This window comes from Schistocerca gregaria, chromosome 1 (genome assembly GCF_023897955.1).
Source record: "Schistocerca gregaria isolate iqSchGreg1 chromosome 1, iqSchGreg1.2, whole genome shotgun sequence".
In the NCBI taxonomy this organism is placed as follows: domain Eukaryota; kingdom Metazoa; phylum Arthropoda; class Insecta; order Orthoptera; family Acrididae; genus Schistocerca; species Schistocerca gregaria.
This window is the reverse complement of record NC_064920.1, coordinates 787296747-787321798: the sequence shown is the minus strand read 5'-3', so window position 1 is coordinate 787321798 and position 25052 is coordinate 787296747. Positions and strand designations below refer to the sequence as shown.

Genomic DNA, 25052 nt, shown 5'->3' with positions numbered 1-25052 from the left:
AAAAACCGATAAGGTGTTAGTTGCAAAGGAAAGCTTGTTGAATTGCTGCTTCGAGCAGTGTCACGTTATTGAGTGTGAAGTGATACCTTTTGAACCTACACTGGGAGCAACTGTGTAGGGACCTGGTCTGGAGAACCCACACTTGGCGCCAGTTGACCATATGCTCCAGTGTCTTTCCCATGCAGCTTGTCAGACTGATACTATGATAACTACCGAGGCCTGTCCAATCATTCCATGGTTTTAAAATTGGGATTAAAATAGACTTTTTCCACGAGTTGTGAAAGTCACCTGTCATCCAAATTTCATTAAAGAGCTGAAGGAGGACTTCCTTTGACCAATGGTCTAACTGTTTCAGTATGCTGTAGATTATCAAGTTGTTTCCAGGGATCGTATCACAACCTACTGACAATTAAGGATGCAGCTCCTTCAGAAAGGAAGGCCAGTTGTATACTTAACTTTAATCCATTAATGACAAATGTCGCTCTTGACATTACATGATTCACAGTATCAATAATAACAGATAATGGCGCCTTGCTAGATCATAGCAAATAACGTAGCTGAAGGCTATGCTAACTATCGTCTCGGCAAATGAGAATGTAGAAGTCAGTGAACCATCACTAGCTGTACAACTGGTCGAGTGCTAGGAAGTCTCTCTCCAGACCTGCCGTGTGGCGGCGCTCGGTCTGCAATCACTGATAGTGGCGACACGCGGGTCTGACGTATACTACCAGACCGCGGCCAATTTAAAAGCTACCACCTAGCAAGTGTGGTGTCTGTCAGTGACATCACAATTTCAAAGGAAAGTGGGATCCTGGCTAGACTCGGCCATAGTGACCTTGTGTGATTCAGCCATTGTCTGAGCTATGTCCCTCAGCCATGTTACGAGAGACGCCTATATTTGTATAGCTGCTATTGGCAGTCAAGAATTGCACCTTGAGATCCTCCTGATGGCTTCCCACACTTTACCTGGAGTTGTGGACACGTTTATGGAGTTCAGAAACTCTTGCCAAGACCTCTGCTTACTCTCCTGTGCTATTCGCCTCACCTTTGCACACGCATTAGAAAGTTTGCAAGATTCTCATCTGTAGGCCATCAATTGAGTGTGTGCATAGCCTCTCTCCTGTGCCTGATTCCAGAATGACACTCATCATTTCGCCAAGGGACAAGTCACCTCCCAGGCATTTCCATTGACTTTGGGATGGATGCATCAGTGGCATGGTGAATCACAGATGTAATGTGAGCCATCCAGTTCTGGACACCATCACACTGCTCAAAAACGACTAACTGCCTGTAGAGCATCCAGTTAGCCTTTTTGAACAACCATCTCAGTGGCTTCCTTTCAAGATCTGACCCATCAGGCAGATGGATCCAGATAGGGTAGTGGTTGCTGTTGTGAAGGACATCACCTACTGCCTTCTGAGCAGAATCAGCAAGGGATGGCGAGCTGTAGACGAGCCCTTAGTGGTGCTAAAATGTGTAGCTTGACTCAGGTTCATCAGTATGATGTGTGTGTATCAGATCCTCAAGTACCTCACCTTTGGGGCATGTGGTCTTAGAATCCCATAGTGCACTTTATGCATTGAAGTCTCCTTGTAGGGGTATGGGGTAGTTCATCAAGAAGGTGAGTGAGGATCACTCTGTTATGAGGCTCATGGAGTAGTAGGTATACAGAACACACTGTGACTAGTAGGTACACAGAGCACACTGTGACGGCAACATGAGCTACTGTCTGAACAGCAACTGCTTGTAGTGTTGTGGTTAAGGGAAGAGGCGAGGAATGAAGTGTCCTTGACAAACACTACAACCTCACATTTCACCCTGTCACCAGTGAGGTCATCTTTTCTGTAAAGGTGATAGCCTCCAAGTACAGTTGTATCAGTCTCTTTAAAATGAGTTGCTTGAAGACAGAGACAGAAGGGTCAGTCCTGTACAAGTCATCACAGTTACTCCATATGAGTCCTCTATGCATTTGTATTCCATTGCAGTATGCAAGCCATTTCATCAGTTGGGTCTTGATTTACCCCTCCACTTGCGCCGGGATGGTAAGGCGCTTGTGGAGCAAGATGAGGCATCAGTCAGACATGCCAGAATGACATCCGATGATGCCCAGGATAGCTTTCAACCCAAATGCTGAGATCCTTTCCCAGAAAGGATGAGGGGGAAAGTGGGCATTGAGAGGCACTTTGCGTTTGGGGTGCCTTTGGGATCTTACTGTGAATGCATTACTGGTCTCTTCCATCGTAGCTGCCTGGATTGCTATGTCTTTAACTGTGCTTTGGTACATGCAAGTGCAAGTACAGGTGCTGGTGGTTTATAATAGTATGCTGGATGTTGTCTGTGTTGAAGCATCAACCTTAGGAACTGGTTTCTGCACCAAGGAAGCATAAGACGAGGCAAAGACAGGGGGTTTCATTGCCTTGTATTCCTGTTTGGCTTCCATGTAGGGTATCCACTTGGTTACTTTCATTTCCTGAATTTTGCGTTTCTCTGCAAAAACAGGGCAGTCTCTGTTCCAGACTGAGTGGTCCCCAGAACAGTTAATACAGTCTGCTAGAGATGGAGAGTCAGTCCCAGTGTCATGGGCTGCCTTTCCACACTTCCCACTGGTCACTTTGCCTCTGCAACTCAATGTTGTACGGCCAAAAGGCTGGCATTTAAAGCAGTGCATAGGGTTAGGTACATAGGCCATAACCCTAAGTCAGAGGAAACTTGCCATGATGTGTTAGGTAGTGTCACAATGAAGGTGGCAGTCTTCTCAATTTCTCTGCTATTCTTATGTGTCCTTTGTTCAACATCTATTATCTCCTGTGATGCCCATTCTTGTTTGAGTTCAGCAATGTCGATGTCCATAATATCACAGCAGTTGACCACACCTTTACTGGAGTTAAGGGAGTTATGCAATTCAGCTATAACGTCATACTTCCACAATTTTTGTGGCTTCCTAAGTAGTTCCACCTGCTTTGCAAAGTTAGTCGTGACCATCAAAGAACCATTTTGCAACCGCTTAATAGACTTTAGTGTATCAGAAAGCCCTTCAAATCCTTTATGGACACTTTTTCAAATGTTCCCTCCTTCCTCTTGATGACTACAGTGACATTCTGGTTCATGACTCCTTGAACCCCGTTACTAACAAGGAGCACTAGCCTCCATCATTCTATTTGGTGAATGGGTGTGAGTATTCCCGGGCAGTACACCCTTCCTGCTGGAAGGAGAAGAAGAAGATTTCGAGGTTTCTATCTCGTTCTCACCGAGTAGCTAGGCAAATAAGGCTACACTCAGACAGAGCCCAGAGTCCTCCAGGATGACACTAAGAGACGTATCTTGCAAATAGGCTACATTGAGCATCCAGGGAGGACAAAACAATTTCACCAGTTGCTGCTCGTAACTAAACGTGATGGCTATGGTGCAACGATCAGTAAAACAGGCTGGTATCACCTCAGCATCCAGAAATTGCCCACACAAGGAATTGGAAAGGTAAAAGCAATCGAAGTGACTGCTAGACATGGGAGTAAAGTATGTATGTTGCACAAGTGTGGGATAGCGAGATATCCACAAGTTACACAGGCGCAAGGAGTGCACCAGGTCGTTGAGTTCTTTACTAAAATTAAAATTAGGAGACTGATCCACCGGCTGTAGAACACAATTGAAGTCCACATCTAAGATATTTTTTGGGGGGGATTTATGAAGCAGGTAAATGATTTCTTCTTTATAGAAACTCGGACGTGCGGTAGTACGACCTGTGCCAGAAGGGGCATAAAGAAGGAGTAAACTGAGATCACAAAACATGCACCCGATCCCCCTTCCACTGTTGAGTACTTTGAAATCTATCAACGGAATGCCTTCCCTATAAAACAAGGCAGTGCCCTTAGAAAGTTCGGAAGCTACATTGAAAAAGGTGGAGAACCGAGGAATGGAAAACTGGTCAAATAAGACTTCCTGTAAAACAACAACATCTGCCCCAGATTGATATATAAATTGTCGCAAAGCGATGAGCCGGAGCTCAGAACATATTCTGTTAATATTCAGAGTATGAAGTGTGAATGATTTCATATAACTTCAACCCATAAAAAAGAACAAAGAACAATAGAGATCGGTCAGTTGACAGAGCAACATACAAGTAACCATACCAGAATCAGTCTCTGAACCAGAGAGAGAAGAACTACGAAACACATCACTCATCTTCCCACTACTTTTCCTTCAACCGTGATGCGTCTCTCTGTGGCAGTTTACAGAGTCTACTGCGACTACGCGGTGCCGACGCTGCCACATTAGGTCACGTGGGAGCATCATGTAGGTATTCCGTTTCAGATTGCATGGGATGGCCTCTACATCCCACTTGCTTACAGACATGGGTTCACGGAGTGATGGTTGGGGAATAACAACAGGATGGGAAAGAGCCACCGTGGTACAACAACCGAGTTAGAAAACTGCTGCGGAAGCAAAGGGAACTTCACAGCAAACATAAACATAGCCAAAGCCTTGCAGACAAACAAAAATTACGCGAAGCGAAATGCAGTATGAGGAGGGCTATGCGAGAGGCTGTCAACGAATTCGAAAGTAAAGTTCTATGTACTGACTTGGCAGAAAATCCTAAGAAATTTTGGTCCTACGTCAAAGCGGTAGGTGGATCAAAACACAATGTCCAGACACTCTGTGACCAAAATGGTACTGAAACAGAGGATGACAGACTAAAGGCCGAATTACTAAATGTCTTCTTCCAAAGCTGTTTCACAGAGGAAGACTGCACTGTGCTTCCTTCTCTAGATTGTCGCACAGTTGAGAAAATGGTAGATATCGAAGTAGACGACAGAGGGATAGAGAAACAATTAAAATCGCTCAAAAGAGGAAAGGCCGCTGGTCCTGATGGAATACCAGTTCGATTTTACACAGAGTACGCGAAGGAACTTGCCCCCCTTCTTGCAGCGGTGTACTGTAGGTCTCTAGAAGAGTGAAGCGTTCCAAAGAATTGGAAAAGGGCACAGGTCATCCCCGTTTTCAAGAAGGGACGTCGAACAGACGTGCAGAACTATAGACCTATATCTCTAACGTCAATCAGTTGTAGAATTTTGGAACACGTATTATGTTCGAGTATGATGTCTTTAGCGGAGACTAGAAATCTACTCTGTAGGAATCAGCATGGGTTTCGAAAAAGACGGTCATGTGAAACCCAGCTCGTGCTATTCGTCCACGAGACTCAGAGGGCCTTAGACACGGGTTCACAGGTAGATGCCGTGTTTCTTGACTTCCGCAAGACGTTTGACACAGTTCCCCACAGTCGTTTAATGAACAAAGTAAGAGCATACGGACTATCAGATCAATTGTGTGATTGGATTGAGGAGTTCCTAGATAACAGAACGCAGCATGTCTTTCTCAATGGAGAGAAGTCTTCCGAAGTAAGAGTGATTTCAGGTGTGCCGCAGGGGAGTGTCATAGGACCGTTGCTATTCACAATATACATAAATGACCTGGTGGATGACATCGGAAGTTCACTGAGGCTTTTTGCAGATGATGCTGTGGTGTATCGAGAGGTTGCAACAATGGAAAATTGTACTGAAATGCAGGAGGATCTGCAGCGAATTGACGCATGGTGCACGGAATGGCAATTGAATCTCAATGTAGACAAGTGTAATGTGATGCGAATACATAGAAAGATAGGTCCCTTATCATTTAGCTACAAAATAGCAGGTCAGCAACTGGAAGCAGTTAATTCCATAAATTATCTGGGAGTACTCATTAGGAGTGATTTAAAATGGAATGATAATATAAAGTTGATCATCGGTAAAGCAGATGCCAGACTGAGATTCATTGGAAGAATCCTAAGGAAATGCAATCCGACAACAGAGGAAGTAGGTTACAGTACGCTTGTTCGCCCAATGCTTGAATACTGCTCAGCAGTGTGGGATCCACACCATGTAGGGTTGATAGAAGAGACAGAGAAGATCCAACGGAGAGCAGCACGCTTCGTTACAGGATCATTTAGTAATTGCGAAAGCGTTACGGATGTGATAGATGGACTCCAGTGGAAGACTCTGCAGGAGAGACGCTCAGTAGCTCGGTACGGGCTTTTGTTAAAGTTTCGAGAACATACCTTCACTGAAGAGTCAAGCAGTGTATTGATCCCTCCTACGTATATCTCTCGAAGAGACCATGAGGATAAAATCAGAGAGATTAGAGCCCACACAGAAGCATACTGACAATCTTTCTTTCCACGTACAATACGAGACTGGAATAGAAGGGAGAACCGATAGAGGTACTCAGGGTACCCTCCGCCACACACCGTCAGGTGGCTTGCGGAGTATGGATGTAGATGTAGATGTAGATGTAGATCCACTGGCTCTTGAGAATCAATCAGTTGTTTCAGGTGGAAAGACGGTGACCTAGAGGGGGTGACAGAAGTCGCAGAAGTCCTTGCTACCTTCCCTGTTTTCCTTTCCCTGTTGCTTCATAACCTGGGTTGTGAGTAACTAAATCCACTTTCCCTTCTTCCCTTTCTTTCCCCACTCTCCCCCCTGATGAAGGAACATTTATTCTGAAAGCTAGGAACTTAAATTTTCGGTTGTTTTTTGTGTTTCTATCGGCTGTACTGAGCTGAGGTAAGTACTGGCCAGCCCCTCTATCTCTTTGTTAGTAATTGTTCTGGTACTTTATTAGACCTCCTGAAATCCTGTAGTCCTGTGTACCATAAATTTCTATTTGTATAATTAAGATCTTATGGTATTAAAAACTTGCCTGTTTTATGAATCATGTATTTTAATAAAAGAAACTATAGTTTCAAATTGAGTTACTACACCACAGGAATAAAACTGAATTCAAAATGGTTTCAATGAAACATGATGTACTGTAAGGTTCTGCACTGGGTCCACACACTTCTGCCAGCTTTATCCAAAATTCTTGAAAAGGTAATGTACTCAAGAGTAGTATCACATATTTGTAAAAATGAAATACTAAAAAAATGCCAATTTGGTTTTCAGAAAGGCTTCTCAACAGAAAATGCTTTAATTGATCAAATATTAAACACTTTGAACACATCACCCACTGGGATATTTTGTGATCTCTCAAAGGCTTTTTGACTCTGTGAATCATGAAATTCTTCTAGATAAGCCTAAGTATTGTGGTATGAGTGGGCAGTGCACAAATGGTTTAGTGCATACTTAACTGAAAGAATTCAGAATGTTGAAATTAACAGTATAGGTAGTCTGCAAAAATTAGCAGAGTCCTCTAACTTGGGAGGTGTTGAGAATGCTGTCCCACAGGGCTGTCTTGAGTTCCTTATTGTTCTTAATATATATTAATAATTTGCCACTCTATATTCATGATGATGGCCAGCTAGTTCTTTATGCTGATCATACAAGTGATCACACCCAACAAACAAGAACCAGCTGAGTAAATTGTAAATAATGTCTTTCAGAAAATTATTAAGTGTTTCTCTGCAAATGGACTCTCACTAAATTTTGAGAAAACACATTATACACAATTCTATACAGTAAATGGCATAACACCATTAATAGATATAGTCTTTTAACATAAGTCTATTGCTAAGGCAGAATATTCAAAAATTTCTGGGTGTGTAGTGATGAGAAATTTAACTGGAAGAAACACATTTATGATCTGAAATGGTTAGGTTCAGGTACTTATGCTGTTAGGGTTATCACAAATTTTGGTGATAAATATAGAGTAAATTGGGCTACTATGCCTATTTTCATTCATTGCAGTCATATAGCATCATATTTCGATATAATTCATCATTAAGAAAAAAGAATTCATTGCACAAAAGCAAATAATCAGAATGATTGCTTGAGCCCACCCCAGATCACCTTCCAGACATTTGTTTAAGGAACATTCGCAATACGTGTATTCACTTATGAAATTTATCCCAATTCAAAAATAAGAGTGAAGTGCATAGCTGCAACACTGGGTTAAATCTGATTGGCACAGAAAGGGATGAATTATGCTGCCACAAAAATTTTTGATCATTTGCCAAATAGCAATAAAAATTGGACAGATAGCCAACCAACATTTAAAAATAAGTTTAAAAAATTATTGAATGACCTCTCCTTCTACTCAGCAGATGAATTTTTAGATATGAAATAGTAACTGTATTTTTAAAAAAAATTAATTGGATTGTGTAATTCACAAATTTGAAAATGGAGGCTAGCTCAGATGGTACCTGAACAAATCACTCAACTGGTTCACAGAAATCAAAATGCCTATTTCACAAAAATACTAATTATACCATTTCAGATGAACAAAACTGACCTGCTGTTACCAGAAATAGGCGTTAATGATTATACACTAAATGGATCACTATGTCCAAATTTATTGAGGTTTAGCGGGATACCATGTTAAACAATAATCAGTTAACAGGTAAACATATGAAGAACCTCAGTTTGTTGAGAGATGTCTCTGTATCTATGTTTAAAAATAGGGGTGTTAGTTTGTTTTACGTGCTTCCACCACCAATTGTCTTATGAAAATACCTTCCAGGGTATTGCAAGTAAAAGTGAATTAGTTACTTACTCAGCACTTGTGAGGAGTAGGAACACTGTGTGAAATAGAAAACTGAACATCTTACCAAGGCTTCTTTAAAGAATGTTGAATTCTTACACTTAATTCCCTGAACACCTGCTCAGAAACTGTACTTTTTCAAATAATAATTATTTTTAGATGAACTAGTATTACACAAAAACAATGCAATACAAGACAAACAATTTCATTGGAGACTTTCCCCCTATGGCTAAGATTCAGAGCTAGGGTCTGTATGGCTATACAGAGGTCCTCAAAAGTTCCTGTTAGTCATAAAACAAGAAATTATGAATTGAAAGTCTCTTCGGGTTTGCTGCCAGATGTTAAACTCAATTTGATTTAATATTTTGGTGATGCAGCTGTTTGCCATCTTCAGGAGAACACTGCTTCTGCTACTGAGTACTGTGATGGGTGCCACATGCACCATGTATAGTACGTATGCCTATATAGGATGTTGATTTGCAGCCTTGGCATCAGTTCTTAGCAGGACTCAGCAGCAGAAGCAGCATTCTCCATGAGATGGCGAGCAGTCGGATTGACAAAATATTGGATCAAGTTGATTTTAATATCCGGCAGTAAACTCAAAGAGACTCTCAAGACTTAATATGCTGGGAAAGCCTACAGAGTCATAAGAAATTAGGAATGCTTACAAATTTAAAAACATGCCTTATTAGACACTTTATCAAATTTATGTGATCATTTAGCTTCAAGTATTGACAATTGTTGTTGGTTGGTTAAGAAGTAATGATGTTGACTCTGCACTGACCTGTCTTCTTAGGTATGGCATATAGTTACCTGTTATTCTTTGATGAATGTTTCTATTGTTAGTTAAATATTAACCTGACAATAGGAAGTAAAAGTCAGTAGTTCATATACGATAATCAAAGAAAGAGCAGCTTTCTTGGTGTAGTGTATTGCTTTTTAATTTTATTGTTAAATTTAGCCTGCATATGTAAAAATATTATATAGCAGTATAACAGTACTTAATTATAAATACAAGGTGCCAAATTAGCTTCTAACAGCTGTTGCTTTTGATGCTTTCAATGTCCTTGAAGTTTCTCCCTCATGACGAGATCTACATAACATGATGGATATGTGAATGATCATTGTATGTAATATGTTTCTCTGTCTCTGTTTGATGTAATTGATGGATATATTTTAAATGAAAATAGAATGCACTTTTTGTTGCTGTTTGAAAGTGTAAGAGTAATGTAATCATACATTTTGACGAGTATTGTTAATAAGTGTTAAAACACTTAAATAATTACAGAGCAACATATGTAGTTCAGTATTCCATAAACATTACTGCAATTGGCTGTACATTAAGGATTTTTCCTGCCTGCACTGACAAGCAAGAGACACAGTGGTATATAGTATTGAACTCTCACAATTTCTCATTTACAGTTTATACTGTGCAGATAGATGTAATAATGGAGACATTTAAAGCCTGAATGAAAAACTTGTTTTAGCCAATACAGGTAATTCACAAAGGTCGCTATATTATTTGCATGTTGAGAAATTACAATGGCCATTCCACAGTGTTTAGTCCTGAATCATTTGCTGCTATTGGTCTGTAAAAAGAATTTAAATCAAAAGTCATAATCGTTTTTCCAGAGAGTATCTTTGTTCTTTACATTGTGTATTTTCCCCTCTGTTTATGTATTTTAATAGTCATTTCCATTTTTGATATTAAAACTTCCACTGACTTACTGTGCTTGTTCCCCACAGATAAGTAGGATTCTCAGCCACGTATGTAATAGCTTTTTGGAGCAGGGTGTTTTCCCCGATAGACTGAAATATGCCATTGTAAAACCATTGCATAAAAAGGGGGATGTGACGGATGTCAGCAACTATCACCCAATCTCTGTTCTGACAGCTCTATTAAAAATTTTTGAGAAAGTAATGTATTCAAGAGTAGCCTCCCACATTTGTGAAAATAAAGTACTAACAAAATGTCAGTTTGGTTTTCAGAAAGGCTTTTCAACAGAAAATGCTATATACGCTTTCACTGATCAAATATTAAATGCTCTGAATAACCGGACATCACCCATTGGTATTTTTTGTGATCTCTCAAAGGCCTTTGATTGTGTAAATCATGGAATTCTTTTAGATAAGCTAAATCATTATGGTTTGAGGGGGCCAGTGCACAAATGGTTTAACTCATACTTAACTGGAAGAATGCAGAAAGTTGAAAAAAAGTGATTCATGTAATGTTATAACAACAGCTGATTCCTCAAACTGGGGGGGGGGGCTATCAAGTACTCGGTTCCACATGGCTCGATCTTAGGTCCTTTACTGTTCTTGCTATACATTAATGACTTACCATTCCACATTGATGAAGATGCAAAGTTAGTTCTTTTTTCTGATGATACAAGTATAGTAATAACATCCAAAAACCAAGCACTAAGTGATGTAATTGTAAATGACGTCTTTCACAAAATTATTAAGTGGTTCTCAGCAAATGGACTCTCTTTAAATTTTGATAAAACATAGTATATACAGTTCCGTACAGTAAATGGCACAACTCTAGTAATAAATATGGACTTTGAACAGAAGTCTGTAGCTAAGGTAGAATTTTCAAAATTTTTTGGTGTGGCCATTGATGAGAGGTTAAACTGGAAGCAACACATTGATGGTCTGCTGAAGCGTCTTGAGTTCAGCTACGTATGCTATTAGGGTTATTGCAAATTTTGGTGACAAGAATCTCAGTAAATTAGCTTACTATGCCTACTTTCATTCACTGCTTTTGTATGGCATCATATTCTGGGGTAATTCATCGTTGAGTAGAAAAGTATTCATTGCTCAAAAACATGTAATCAGAATAATCGCTGGAGCCCACCCACGATCATCCTGCAGACGTCTATTTAACGATCTAGGGATCCTCACAGTAACCTCACAGTATATATATTCACTAATGAAATTTGTTGTTAATAATCCTACCCAGTTCAAAAGTAATAGCAGTGTGCATAGCTATAACACCAGGAGAAAGGATGATGTTCACTATGCAGGGTCAACTCTGACTTTGGCACAGAAAGGGGTAAATTATGCTGCCACAAAAGTCTTTGGTCACTTACCAAACAGCATCAAAAGCCTGACAGATAGTCAATCAACATTTAAAAATAAATTAAAAGAATTTCTAGATGACAACTCCTTCTACTCACTGGCTGAATTTTTAGATATAAATTAAGGGAGGAAAAAAAACTAGCTTAAACATTAGTGTCATGCAGTATTTTGTGTAATGCAATATCTTGTACAGACATCTTTTATTAACCTGACACGTTCCACATCATTACGAAGTGTAGTATTCATGATCTATGGAACAAGTATTAATCTAATCTACTGCAAAATTTACATTTCAATTACTATTTCTGGGTTCCTTACAGCATCTCCCCAAGCACGGGTTTTGCAGTAAGTTTTCATTCTTTCAGCAGCTGCACCTGCACATCTCGCACATTCTCTCTTCCTATCTTTCCATCATTTCAGATAAACAAATTGTTCAAATGTCCAAAAATTTGAGTTCCAGGCAAGTTTTTAATTCTTTGTACACCATCTTTAGTGGCTTCTTTTTCGGCCATCTGCTGTGGAAATGAGCACAGAATCAACGTATAGTGACACCAGTGGCACATCCACAGTGCAAGAAGATGTAATCATCCGTGAAGATGGCTCCAGTAATTGTCCCACAAATCAAAGATGACTTGTGACAGTTCTTGCAGCTGCTTAAAAATTGTATGACAGAAGAATTAACTGTGAAAGCTGTGGGGAAAGATCTTTTTGTCTGGATCATCATCTGCAACATTATGGACTACAGACATGTCATAAGTGAGGCAGCTTTATGTCAGTTGACACTTTATACTTGAGCCATCCACACAAAGTTGTTAGGCCTGTCATTCATGGTTTCCACTAACATATCCACACCACGTAAAGGAGGAACTGGAAGACCTAGGATTTGAAGTCTGCATACTGATGTGCATGCTGTCCCTGACGACTAGGCTGGATAAGCCTCTTCTTCCGATTGTAGCCACAGGCAAACCAGGAAAAGGAAAATGTTCGCAGTCACCCTCATTACCAGCAGTGCAGAGAAAAGAAAATGTTCATTCACCCTCATTGCCAGTACTATAGTCACTGTGGAAAGCCTGAAGATGAAGTGGGGTTCAGCCCAATGCTACTGATGTTAGGACATTGGACATGTGGCATGCCAACTATAACTGGCCAATGTTTGTCTGAGAAGTACACTGGTGAACATCCTAGTCAGCATTGTCTGTTTGCCAGGAATGATGCACCAAAGTGTGCAGACTGTGTAGAACCACACATGGTTAGGCTATTGTGGCTAAGATATTTTCAAAGCAACCATAGCTCATCGGTGCTCAGGCCAATGAAGCAACAGAAGTGAGAGCTCTCCAATTGCTGTCCACACTCAGCTGCACAGACTTGCCCAAACCAGGTATGCACTGTTTTAAGAAATAAAGCGTGATCTAAGACACAAAAATGTTGTGTACGTTTTGGACTCTGGTGGGTTATGTTAGCGTCTAGGAGTTGTCATTGCCGACTGCCACAGAGACAGAACCTGCCAAAAACACACTTCGCGCAAGCTCACATGAAGCTTACATCTGATCTGCAGCCAGACATCCCACCAACATAGAAGTCCTAATGCTATCCAGTTCACAGTTCAGAGAGCACTGTTAGCATCACAGAAAGCAGTGACAGTGGCCATGCTGAAGCTAACAACCACATTAACACAATGTCCAGCCATTCTTCTGTTGCTATTGAGCCAAGTGGTGACACCACCAGCCTGATACCTCTACTACAAGTGAAAATTTCTTTCTTCAACATGGCTCAGTGACCTGGTGCATGTCATTCACTTTGGTGAATTGTGTGTCCCTAACCTACCCAATAATCCAAACAGATAAAGAGGGTCTGGAGTTTCACATGGAAAATGAACCATGTGGTGTTCCTGCTGACTCTTCAGATCTCTCAGAGGTGAAGGCTAGATTAAAGGCAGAATGAACATTTCATGGTCTGCCAAGGATGTGATCCATAACCTCTGTTTCCAGTCACATGCAGTATTACTAGGCTACCAGTCCTGACAATACAATTGTTGTTTCACTGTTTCATGAACAGTGTTGAAAATCTCGTGCAGAAAATCTGTGCTGCCATTAAGATAACTATGGATGCAGCCAAATTACTGACTGCCCAGCAGCCGGTGCCTTAATTTGCTCCTCAATATGACACTGGACCAAGCATGCTGACTGTTCAACCTTGCTGGTCATCTTCATGCTGTTAACTCTGTTGCCAGCACCAGATGATAAGAAACCACAAAAAGGGTGCCAAGAGGACAATTTCATGAGAAGATCGCAACCACAGTAAAGAAAGCTGGGAGGCAAAACATCAAGGTGTTAATGCTGCAAGAGGGAAACCTATGAAAAAATGTGAAGCTGATCAATTGCACAGGCCTCTCAAGTTACAAGCAGTTTCATATATATAGTAAGTAGCATTGTATCATAGGTAAATAAACAAACAAATTAAATTTACCATAATTATAGCTTGTAAGGAAGGTCCCACAAATGCTTGAATTGACATCAGTTCTCAGATCACTTATGGGTAAGATGCACTCTTTCATTTGTGCCTTGCCTGTTGAGAGTTTCAGTAAACCTGGAAAATAAATTTTATGACAATAATAGTAGCAGCTGCAATACAATATTGGCATAAATACAGTTTTCATATTAGCCTGAATAACGGAGGTTTTGTTGCAACTGAAATGAAATAGAGGACATTACTGTAGTATAATAAATCTTGATAAGAAACACAGCCATGACTCTTAAAGTTGTTTTGGTGGATGGCATAGACTTTTTACGTTTCATATCCAGGAAATGTTCTTGATACAAGCCCAAAAACTGCTGAAGTATATGCAGTCGTGCTGAAAAATCTTGGCCCATGTTTCTCCTCAAATATGTGCAAATTTTAAACGTGGTAAGCCATTACTTGTATTTTAGAAACTAAATCATAATCTTAATTCACTTGTATTAAATCAATGTTGATATAGTGTTACATATCCAAGTAATTTATTCAGTTGCTTAAAAATGACCTTTTCTTTGGCAAAGTATTCCTTAGGTGCAACAACATTTAATGTTAGTGAAAAATCCTTGAGTGCTACAGATACTTACTCTGTGTATTGTGTATGGAGGTAAAATAATTCTGACTGGTTTATCAGTTTTATGCCCCGTAAATTACTTGGTTATCATTCTAGTAACATTTACTTACCAATATTATTTTTGAGTTGTTGATTTCTGGAAGTAATGAAATCTTCATGAATGGACACACTTCTTATTTGCTTATTGATTCCTATTAGCCCCACATAGCTGATGCCTGTTGCAAGCAACCTGAGAAGGTAATAAACTTATCTTTAAAACAGCAGCAACAACCTGTCATTATTGTCAGAAGAGTATAAATGGACAACACACACACACACACACACACACACACACACACACACACACACACAGACACACACACACACACAAGCAGTTATGAAACTCAATCACATCACTTGGTATAGGGGGCAACCACAACTGTAATAATCCATTTAAACTAATAAAACTCAACAGCTGCCAGAAACTGATCCATTAATCACTCAGTCACAGCTAGTTTCATGGTCATGAAACTTGTGATGGAGTGATGAATAAACCAATTTCTGGCAGCTGTTGTGGTTTTATCAGTTAAATTAAAAAAAAAAAAAACAGTCAGTTTGGAATCACTGTATATCTTTAAGATATGCCACCATTTTTCAAATTCAAATAAGTTTGCACACTCCACACAGGTGGGCATTTAGAGCAGTAGTTGTTGCTGCAGATGAAAGTTCTCACATGCTTAGTGGAATTTTAATTCTAGATCTAACACTCAAAAATGAACTTCTTCACTTAAATTTTCTTTTGAATTGGTAGCAATTGCCAATTGCTTCCTTTATTTGATGATGATGATGTTGGTTTGTGGGACACTCAACACCAAAGTCATCAGTACCTGTAGAAGTTCCCAATCTTGCCAGTTCCAATCTTGCCACTTCCGAAATGATGATTAGATGATGAGGACAGCACAAACACCCAGTCCCCAGGCAGAGTAAATCACCGACCCGGCTGGGGATCGAACCCGGAACCCCGTGATCCAGACATAGCAACATTAGCCACTAGACCACAAGTTGCGGAGTGACTTATTTGAGGTGGAGTCTTGTTGGATATCATCTCACCAGAGTAAATAACTCCAATCTGTACCATAACCAAGAATCCAATATGTATATGAAAATTATTTTTGTGTATTATATTGTGAGTGTGCAAATCACAGTTTATCCAAAACTAATTTTTGCTATCAACAGTGAACACTGTTTTAACATAAGTATATGTGTAAGAATTCAGAGATCCTTCTTAAAGCTTCTGCTGTATGCATGGTTATTAATTTACACAATATTCTCACCTCTGCTGGATGAATGCTTCATTTACTTAAGTTGCACTGCCCCTGATGATGATAATTCCATAATATGAGAGATAGCAAATGTATGCAAAACAAGCCAGTACTCTTGTCTTTATGTCAACAGAGTGACAGACACTTCTAAGGGCAGGACACAATGAACTGAGCTTGTTGATTAGTTCATTTATGTGCTGACTCGATTTTAAATTGTTATCCAACTGGACTCCAATGAGTTTAATGCTGCATGTTTCATGTTATGTATGAGCATTAATATCTTCTTCTGGTGGTGTTAAAAGGTTATTACTACTCATTTGAAATCACATAATGTGTCTCTCTGAGATGAAGACTTAAATGGATAACTGTGAACCACCTGAAGATGTCTTCAGCTATCTTGTGAACTGTGTGTGCTGAGGCTGAGTTTGGACCCATGACTAGTATGCTTGTATCATCAGTAAATATTACAGCTTTTGAACCATTCTGTGAAGTAATCAGAAGATACTTTATGTAGGTTAGAAGCAAGAGTGGGGCCAAGTATAAATCCTTGTGGCACTCCACATGTGTTACATCTTTCGGTGGTTAGTGTCATACCTGAAATACAATTTGTAAATGAGACTGACTACTTTCTGTTATGGACATAAGATTCTATCCATGCAAAGGAGGTGCTATAAATGCCATAACACCTAACTGTAGTTTCGCAAGTAAATTTTGTGATATCCACCATGGAAGGCTTGGGAAATGTTACAAAATATACCAACAGGATCATTTTTCTTGTGTAGTACTTCCAGGAGTGCATTTGTGAGGTCTTTTATTGCTTTCTCTGTAGAGAATACTTTTCAGAAGCCAAACTGAGATGCAGTTGATAAGTTCTGCTCATCTAAATGAGTCCATATTATCACAGGCCATTTTTTGAAACATTTTTGAAGTAATTGGAAGCAGTGAAATAAGTCTGTCATGAGAGATGGTTTGCTTATCTCCAGGTTTGCATATGGATTTTTCTACAGTCTATTTAAGTCTGTAATGAAATATGCCCAGCGTCATTGATTGATTACAAAGATAGCTTAACAGTAATTATATTGGCAGGTCAAGATTTTAATAGTTTATTAGAAACAGCATCATAACCAGCAGAATTATTACTTCTTAGTGACCTCTTAAATTGTACAATCTCCTTAGGGGTTGCATTTTTGTAACTAATGTCTGTTGGTGGTGCATGGAGCGTCTGCGCAAGTAAATGGACTGCTTTTATATTTGGTTGTTTATTACTGGGCACAATGTTTACCGCCACTGTGAGGAAATAATCAATGAGTTCAGTTGCCAGTCATTTGAAATCATCATAATTTCTGCCAAAACTGCTTTCTAAAATTTGGGGGTGGGATGGGGGGGGGGGCGGTGATTCATTGTTTCTTGTTTGATAATTTTCCAAATAGTTAATTAGTTACATGTTCCATAGGTCATTTGAAGGTTTCTTTTTGTTGAAATGACGTAGAATGTGTCTGTTCACAGTAATATATATGTATAAAATAGAAAGAAACTTCCACATGGGAAAAATATATTAAAAACAAAGATTCCAAGACTTACCAAGAGGGAAAGCGCGGGTAGATAGGCAAAATGAATAAAACACACAAACACACACACAGAATTTCGAGCTTTCGCAACCGACGGCTGCTTCGTCAGGAAAGAAGGAAGGAAAAGGAAATATGAAAGGATGTGAGTTTTAAGGGAGAGGGTAAGGAGTCATTCCAATCCCAGGAGCGGAAAGACTTACCTTAGGGGGAAAAAAGGATAGGTATATACTAGCGCACACACACATATCCATCCATACATACACAGACACAAGCAGACATATTGTATGAAATATGTCTGCTTGTGTCTCTGTACGTATGGATGGATATGGGTGTGTGCGCGAGTATATACCTATCTTTTTTTCCCCCTAAGGTAAGTCTTTCCGCTCCCGGGATTGGAATGACTCCTTACCCTCTCCCTTAAAACTCACATCCTTTCATCTTTCCTTGTCCTTCCCTCTTTCCTGACGAAGCAGCCGTCAGTTGTGAAAGCTCGAAATTCTGTGTGTGTGTTTGTGTGTTTTATTCATTGTGCCTATCTACCGGCGCTTTCCCGCTTGGTAAGTCTTGGAATCTTTGTTTTTAATATATATCATTTGCTTTATGCTTTGAATGTTTAATTTTTTGAGCCTAATACATAAGTTTTCATTTTAATAACATACTGGAGGAGTTTACAGTATTGTAGTACTGGTAGTAAGGGAGTTTCAAATCTTGACTACTGATTCTTCTCTGAATTACATAGATCTCTCTCTTCTTAGCGCAAGGTGTTTTAATCTCACAAGTTAACCACACCTTATCCTTGCTTCTGTTGAATTTTTCCCTTTTTATTTTTATAGGAAAGAGAGACTTAAAACACTGCAGAAATACATCTAAGAAATGGTTAAACTTCCTGTCAACACAGTCTATTGTATGATTTTCCACTGCCAATGTTCCCATAATTTCTCTCTAAATACTGTGACAGTCTTTGCTAATGTTTCTGTGAAAGTACTTTTGAAACATTGCAGATTCTAGGGGCTAAAAACAAATTGTCAATTGCTGTTTCACTATGTGCTTCCTTTTAGGAAATTTCCTGTGGAAAATAATCCAAATATGGACATCCGTAAGTCTATCTACTCTCTAACAGAAAATTTCACCAGTTTCTGCCTGGCAGCTGGTTGTGCACTGAACTATAACTTCTTGGCAAAAAACTGTGTGCTGACTCATGGCTTGAAAAGAAAATGCCTCTGAGCACTATGGGACTTAACATCTGAGGTCATCAGTTCCCTAGAACTTAGAACTACTTAAACCTAACTAACCTAAGGATAGCACACACATCCATGCCAAAGGCTGGATTCGAACCTGCGACTGTAGCGGTTGCGCAGTTTCAGACTGAAGCGCCTAGAACCGCTCAGCCACAGTGGCCAGCCATGGATTGAACCTGATACTTTGTCTTCATGGACAAATGCTCCACTGACTGATCTGTCAGAGTATGGCTCACAGCTTGCCCTCACAGTTTTACTTCCAGTAGTACCTCGTCTCCTATCTTCCAAATGTCACAGACATAAAGCTGTCAGGGCAAGTCATGAGCCATGCTGGGATAGCTAAATTAGTATACCTGCAAAAGTTTTAGGTCCCAGGTTTGATTTCTGGTGTGACACTCAGTTTTAATCTACTAGGAATTTTCTATTGTTTATAGCCGCTTTATGCAGCATAATACACTTCCTGCTGGTGGCTGCAAACTGTCAGTACTAAAAAATGGTTCAAATGGCTCTGAGAACTATGGGTCTTAACTTCTGAGGTCATCAGTCCCCTAGAACTTAAAACTACTTAAACCTAACTAACCTAAGGACATCACACATATCCATGCATGAGGCAGGATTTGAACCTGCGACCGTAGCGGTCGCGCTGTTCCAGACTGTAGCACCTAGAACCACTCCACCACCCTGGACGCCCTCAGTACTAAAAGTTTGTGTGTTTCGTGATCCACTACTGTGCACATAATTTAAAAAAAACTCTTTAATGCAGCATTAAGCAATCTGAAGGGACTGAAACTTAACCCCCTCTTCTACCTACAGTTTTATCCTTTAATTTTTTGCCTAGTGTTTGATTTTTCTCCAGAAATAACTTCATCATCATCATCATCATCATCATTGGAAATCCCACTTAACTTGCCTGTATGTTATCCAGTCTTGCTGTATTAGTTGTCATATTTTAACCATCCTGAACTTACAAATTCATGAGTGATAGCCAGCTGTACAATTCTTGTTCCTCTTTGAAGTGATCCTGAAAACTGACAGTTTTATATAGTGGCAGGGCAGGCAAGTACATATGACAACACAGTAAGTCATTGTGGAAGAAAAGCCTTATAGGCTGTAGAAATGTATGATATTATGACCTCTATGACAAGGATATTGTTTCTGACCCCCATGCCAAGGATATTGTTTCAGAATTATGGTCGACATGAGTATAGTACTGTTGTCTATGAGAGATATTGCCTGTGCCAGATTACATATTTTGTGAAGGTTAAAACCATTGTCACAATTAATTAAATCATCTGTCAAGCATACTTAAGCAAGTTTCCCGTAAACTGAATCCCTGCATCATGAAACAGAGATATTTTCGTAGTACGCTGGATGGCTTGCTTGCATACAGTGCTCAGCCGTAGTAGATTTATCATATTGTAGCATTGATGCTACTAGTTACATTCTTGAACTGTGCATAAAGTATGTCTGCTGTATAACAAACCTTACTGACAGGGAACCTTTTACATTCCTGCCTTTTGTAGAATCAAGTCACCCTTCAAGTGTGGCTATCTCTGGTGATGACAGAAAAATAACCATGATTTTATGTTTAGGGAGAATATGATCTATTTTAGAAGAAAAATTCCCTACAAACAAGAGCACAGCTGTTGAAGTGGGCACAAATGTTAATCCTTTGAAGAATAGGCCTCATACCATTTCTCATCAGTGCCATCGAAAAATCTGTGTAGCCCCTTTCCAGTGATTCTTTGGATGAAATAAGGGAGGAAGATTGGGCAATTTTCAGTTCTGGCCCACAAGGAAGAAACTTCTCCAGTGCAGGGAGTGTGTTATTACAAGACTATATGAGGACGCAGACACGGTTGCTTTCCGTGGTTATAAAAGAAATTCCACTGATTTGAGGTCTACAATTACAAGCTGTGCAGTTAGTTGGATATTACCACATACCACCAGGTAAATAAGAATCCTTTGAACTCATTGGTCTGCAATACGGCTCAGCTCTTGAGCACATCCTTCTTACATAAAGAAGTTGTGAGCGGATTAAAACCCATAGTGTGCTTCCTAAGGTCCACAGAGAGGATGTACTTCTACTAGCTATAGAAATAATACTGGGTCTTCTTGGTATCATATGGCTAAGCATTTAGCCCCAATGCTGAGATGACCTGTTGGAATGAATCATTACCACATCTGGAATTGAGCTGATTTTATCAGCAGACTGAAAACTTTGAGGCTCAGCAGCTCAGATTTTCAGGTTAGTTTTCATCTTGCAGTTCTCATCTTGCTTCATTACAAAAGTACAGTTGCTTTCTTTGATGTAAGGTCTGTTTTATACAGTCAGAGTTATGTAGGTTAACATCATCTTTTGTATCTATAACAAATGTATTATTAAGACCAAACATATTTCACTTTATTTTAAAGCATTTCAATAGTCACTGTTGCAATATGTTTATTTTTACAGTTGTGTTTAGTAGGATCATGAATAGTTCTCATACTTTATCTTAATACTACAAACAGTGTTAAATTGTTGACGCAACTCACTGCTTCATTTTTTGGTTTCTTACATCTTTCTTAAAATTCTTCTTCCCATATGCTCCACACAAAAAATGAAAAATGTACTAAAGGCTACAGAACACACATTTGATGACAGACAAAAAGCTTTTATGACACTTATGATACCCAATGCTCCAAAACTTTAGAGGCAACAAAAAATTCGCAAAGTAAACACTCTCATGAGAACAGCCGTAAATTGCAGAAAACCACCCGCATACAACCTCACCAGACATTTGTTAAATGTTCTCAGCAGCAGTAAAGAACACAAACTGACAGAACAATGAAAAATACAGAAAAACTAATAAACAACATAAAAAGCTTGTATATTGCAGATACAACTGTGTTGCTTCATTTGATGTATAAAAAATGTACTCCACAATCCGAGCAAGGAAATAATCAAGATAACAGAACAACACTTAGACACTTACAATCCACAGAAAAACATAGTAGAGATAAGCACACTCCTATACCACATTACCAACCAACACTACTTTGAATTCAAGAAGGAATTTACTTACCACAAGAAGAATTGCCAATGGGATCCACATTTTGGGAAAGTTAGCAGATATTTTTATGAACAAAACAGAAGAAAGAATAGACCAGCAAACAGTAGCAGGAAAATACAATGTACTATACTGGCAGAGGTACATTGATGACATCCTCTGCTTGGTAGTTGAATCACAAACTAAGATAGAATAGCTACACACAGATATAAACTCATTACACAGAAAGAAGGTGACACATTTATTAAAAATCTGGTATCTACCAATTCCTGTGTAACAGTTTTGATGCCCTAGACTTATGTCAGGCATTCGAAATAAGGTGCAAAGAACATAAAAGAGCATGGAAATATGGCACCAGCAATTCATATGTGTGTGTGCCAAAAAATATAAATGCAAACACAGAGCAATAGCAGATGACCCCACGGCCATGAAAACAAAAGATGAGTGCATCCCACGACACCAAAACAGAGTACAAAAAATGACAAGATGTCAGTAGACCTACAAACAGCAAACTATTTAGTGTCGGTGAAAGTGGCAATAGTCTAAGATATATGATAAAAGATTGTTGACAGGGAACAGCAACTTTATTTGAATTCCTTAAAGCGTTTATTAATGCAACTGTTGACAGTACCATCAATAAATGTTTTAAGGAGTGTTAAGGATGGTATAACAAACAGTCATGAGTAATGATAATAATTGAACACTTTTATAGTTTAAAGCATTAAAATTGTTGATGATACTGGAATACAAAATTGTAAGAAAAACTGCTTTATTACAGTGGCCCCTGGAGATGCTTAAATAATTGATTACACATATGATCTTAATAATACTTTCATTACAGATGCAAAAGATGGTATTAATCTATATAACTTGTATTTACCAAACTCACACCCACAGAGCCCTCATCCTTGATTGCAAAACATTTTAGCAAACAAATTATAACACTGATTCGCCATATGCTCTCTTCAACTCACTTTTTATTTAATAACGAATTTTATGAACAAATTGACAAGATTGTCATGGAAAGCCCCTTGTCTCCCCCAGTGGTAAACTTTTTATTGAGGATTTCGAGGAGAAGGCATTTGATTCTGCGAGTTCTATGCCTGTTATCTTTTGGAGGTATTTAAATGACACTTTTTTAACATAGCCCACAGCAAGGAGAATTTCATCATTTCTTAGATCATCAGAATTGCGTTCATGGCAGCAGGCATGTGTGAGTGGACAGTGTCACCATTATATGCGGTGTCTTGAATACACATATAAACAGGGCATATATGATTGCTGATATTGACATCTACAGGAAATACATTGAACATCTCAAAAATCCACTGTGGAAGGTCCACTAGGCTTTGCAAATCAAAGGTACATGTCTTACCTCAAGAAACTGAAGATGAAAGGCTCAAGCCACATGACCTTCTTACCATTTGTAGGGAATCTATCTCCTGAAATAGGTCAAATTCTATCTAAACATGAAGTAAACATTATTTTTGACCTGTCAATGTGGTTTGTTGTATATTTGGATGCAATCAGTACTATGACCATCTGCTGCAACCTCATTAACCTGTGTGGCTGAGCACTGAATGCAGGCAACTCAAACTATTGATTATGAGAACATCCAGATTATAGCATTTGTTTCATCCTTCTGGAATTCAGTTTTCATGAACTACCTTTGACGAATGCTTTAATTAACTGTGATAATGGTTTTCACCTTGACAAAATGTAGAGTCCAGCACTGGAAATAATTAACTCTCACAGATAATGGTACAACCTTTACCTGTTAAAATTTCTGCATTCTTTTTTGAGCTAAGTGTGCAACAGTCATTGTTTTCTGAGCATTATCCAAATTTTGTCATTGACCATAATGAGTTTTTTTCCATCCTTAATCTGCTTTCTTGGCACAGCTCTACTAGAGCACAATTTACAATCAGTTTAAACATTGCCCATAATTTTTCTATGTCCATTGTATTGGATCTGAATGATGTCCATTCATTGGCTGTTTAGGATAGTAATAACAGCTTAATCTGCTCTTTACAGCATAAAGCTGTCCACCAGGATGAGTGTGAGTGGCCAGCGTGACAGAATGTCATACCTAATGGCCTGGGTTCAATTCACGGCTGGGTCAGAGATTTTCTCCACTCAGGGACTGGGTGTTGTGTTGTCTTAATCATCATCATTTCATCCCCATCGACACGCAAGTAGTATGGGATATCAGTAAACAAGAAATAGGGAGAGTCAAATGAAAGTGCAATAATATGTAGATAAGGGAGAAGGGATAATGTAATAAGAGACCCACAGCAGGTAGCAAACATTGCGAATGAGATTTTTTCAAGTACTGCAAAGAAATTACAACACAAATTCTGCAAAACAAATCTAATACTTGCTAATAAATATGCACTACATCTGCTAAAGTAAGGTAATGTAAAAGACATAGAAAATTGCCAGCTTATTTTCCTTGTGTAATCTCTGTAAAAAATGACAGAATTGCTTATGAAAAACAGGGAATGAATTATTTAAGTGAAAACAATCTCCTAAGTTAGTCACTGTGTCGGTTCCTAAGCGGTAAATGCACAGAGTCAGCTGCAGTCATTTCACAAAGATGGTTTGGTGATCTTGACAAGGATGAGTGGCAGGCATATTCTCAAATCTTTCTAAGGCTTTTGATGCTGCTGACCACAATTTTCTACTAAATGAGCTAGAATCATTATGGAAAAATGAAGTTGTGGTTTGTGACTTGCTCCAATCATACCCATCAGGTAGGGTAAAAAGAGCAGAGACAACATGAACATCAAATAATGGTACAATTCTAGTGAAACACTAATTGTAACCAAAACTCATTAGTAAAGAGTTCCTCAGGGTAGCGTACAAGTGTTAAGACCCCTACTGTTCGTAATATACAGTACATAAGTGACTTTCCCAGAATTAGTCATAGGGACAAAATTCTCTTAGCTGGTGACAGCAGTATTATAGTCTCTGAGAAAACAAGATAACTCCTGGCAGAGAAAGCACATAAAACACAAAGTTTAATTTGGCCAACTGACAATAAAGTTACATTGAATGTTAAGGAAACAAATGCGATGAATCTCAATTGAAGAGTGAAAATTGCATTATTAAATTTAATGTTAATGGTACCTTTATAGATTGCCTAACAAAACATATTTCTAACAATGAATATTGATTATCTGTTGAAGCTGTGAGCACACATGAAGATACTTGCAAACAATATT

At 39.0% G+C, this 25052-nt stretch overlaps 1 protein-coding gene across 1 annotated transcript in view; it reads right to left on the bottom strand.

Annotated features, from left to right (window-relative positions):
* The window catches only part of LOC126269449 (uncharacterized), a 113516-nt gene that overhangs the window by 13095 nt on the left and 75369 nt on the right, over positions 1 to 25052 (bottom strand). The window contains exons 5-6 of the mRNA XM_049973994.1: positions 14782 to 14900; positions 14053 to 14172 (exon numbers count right to left, since the gene is read on the bottom strand). Coding sequence (XP_049829951.1) covers positions 14053 to 14172; positions 14782 to 14900 — 239 coding nt within the window. The remainder of the gene's footprint in view (positions 1 to 14052; positions 14173 to 14781; positions 14901 to 25052) is intronic.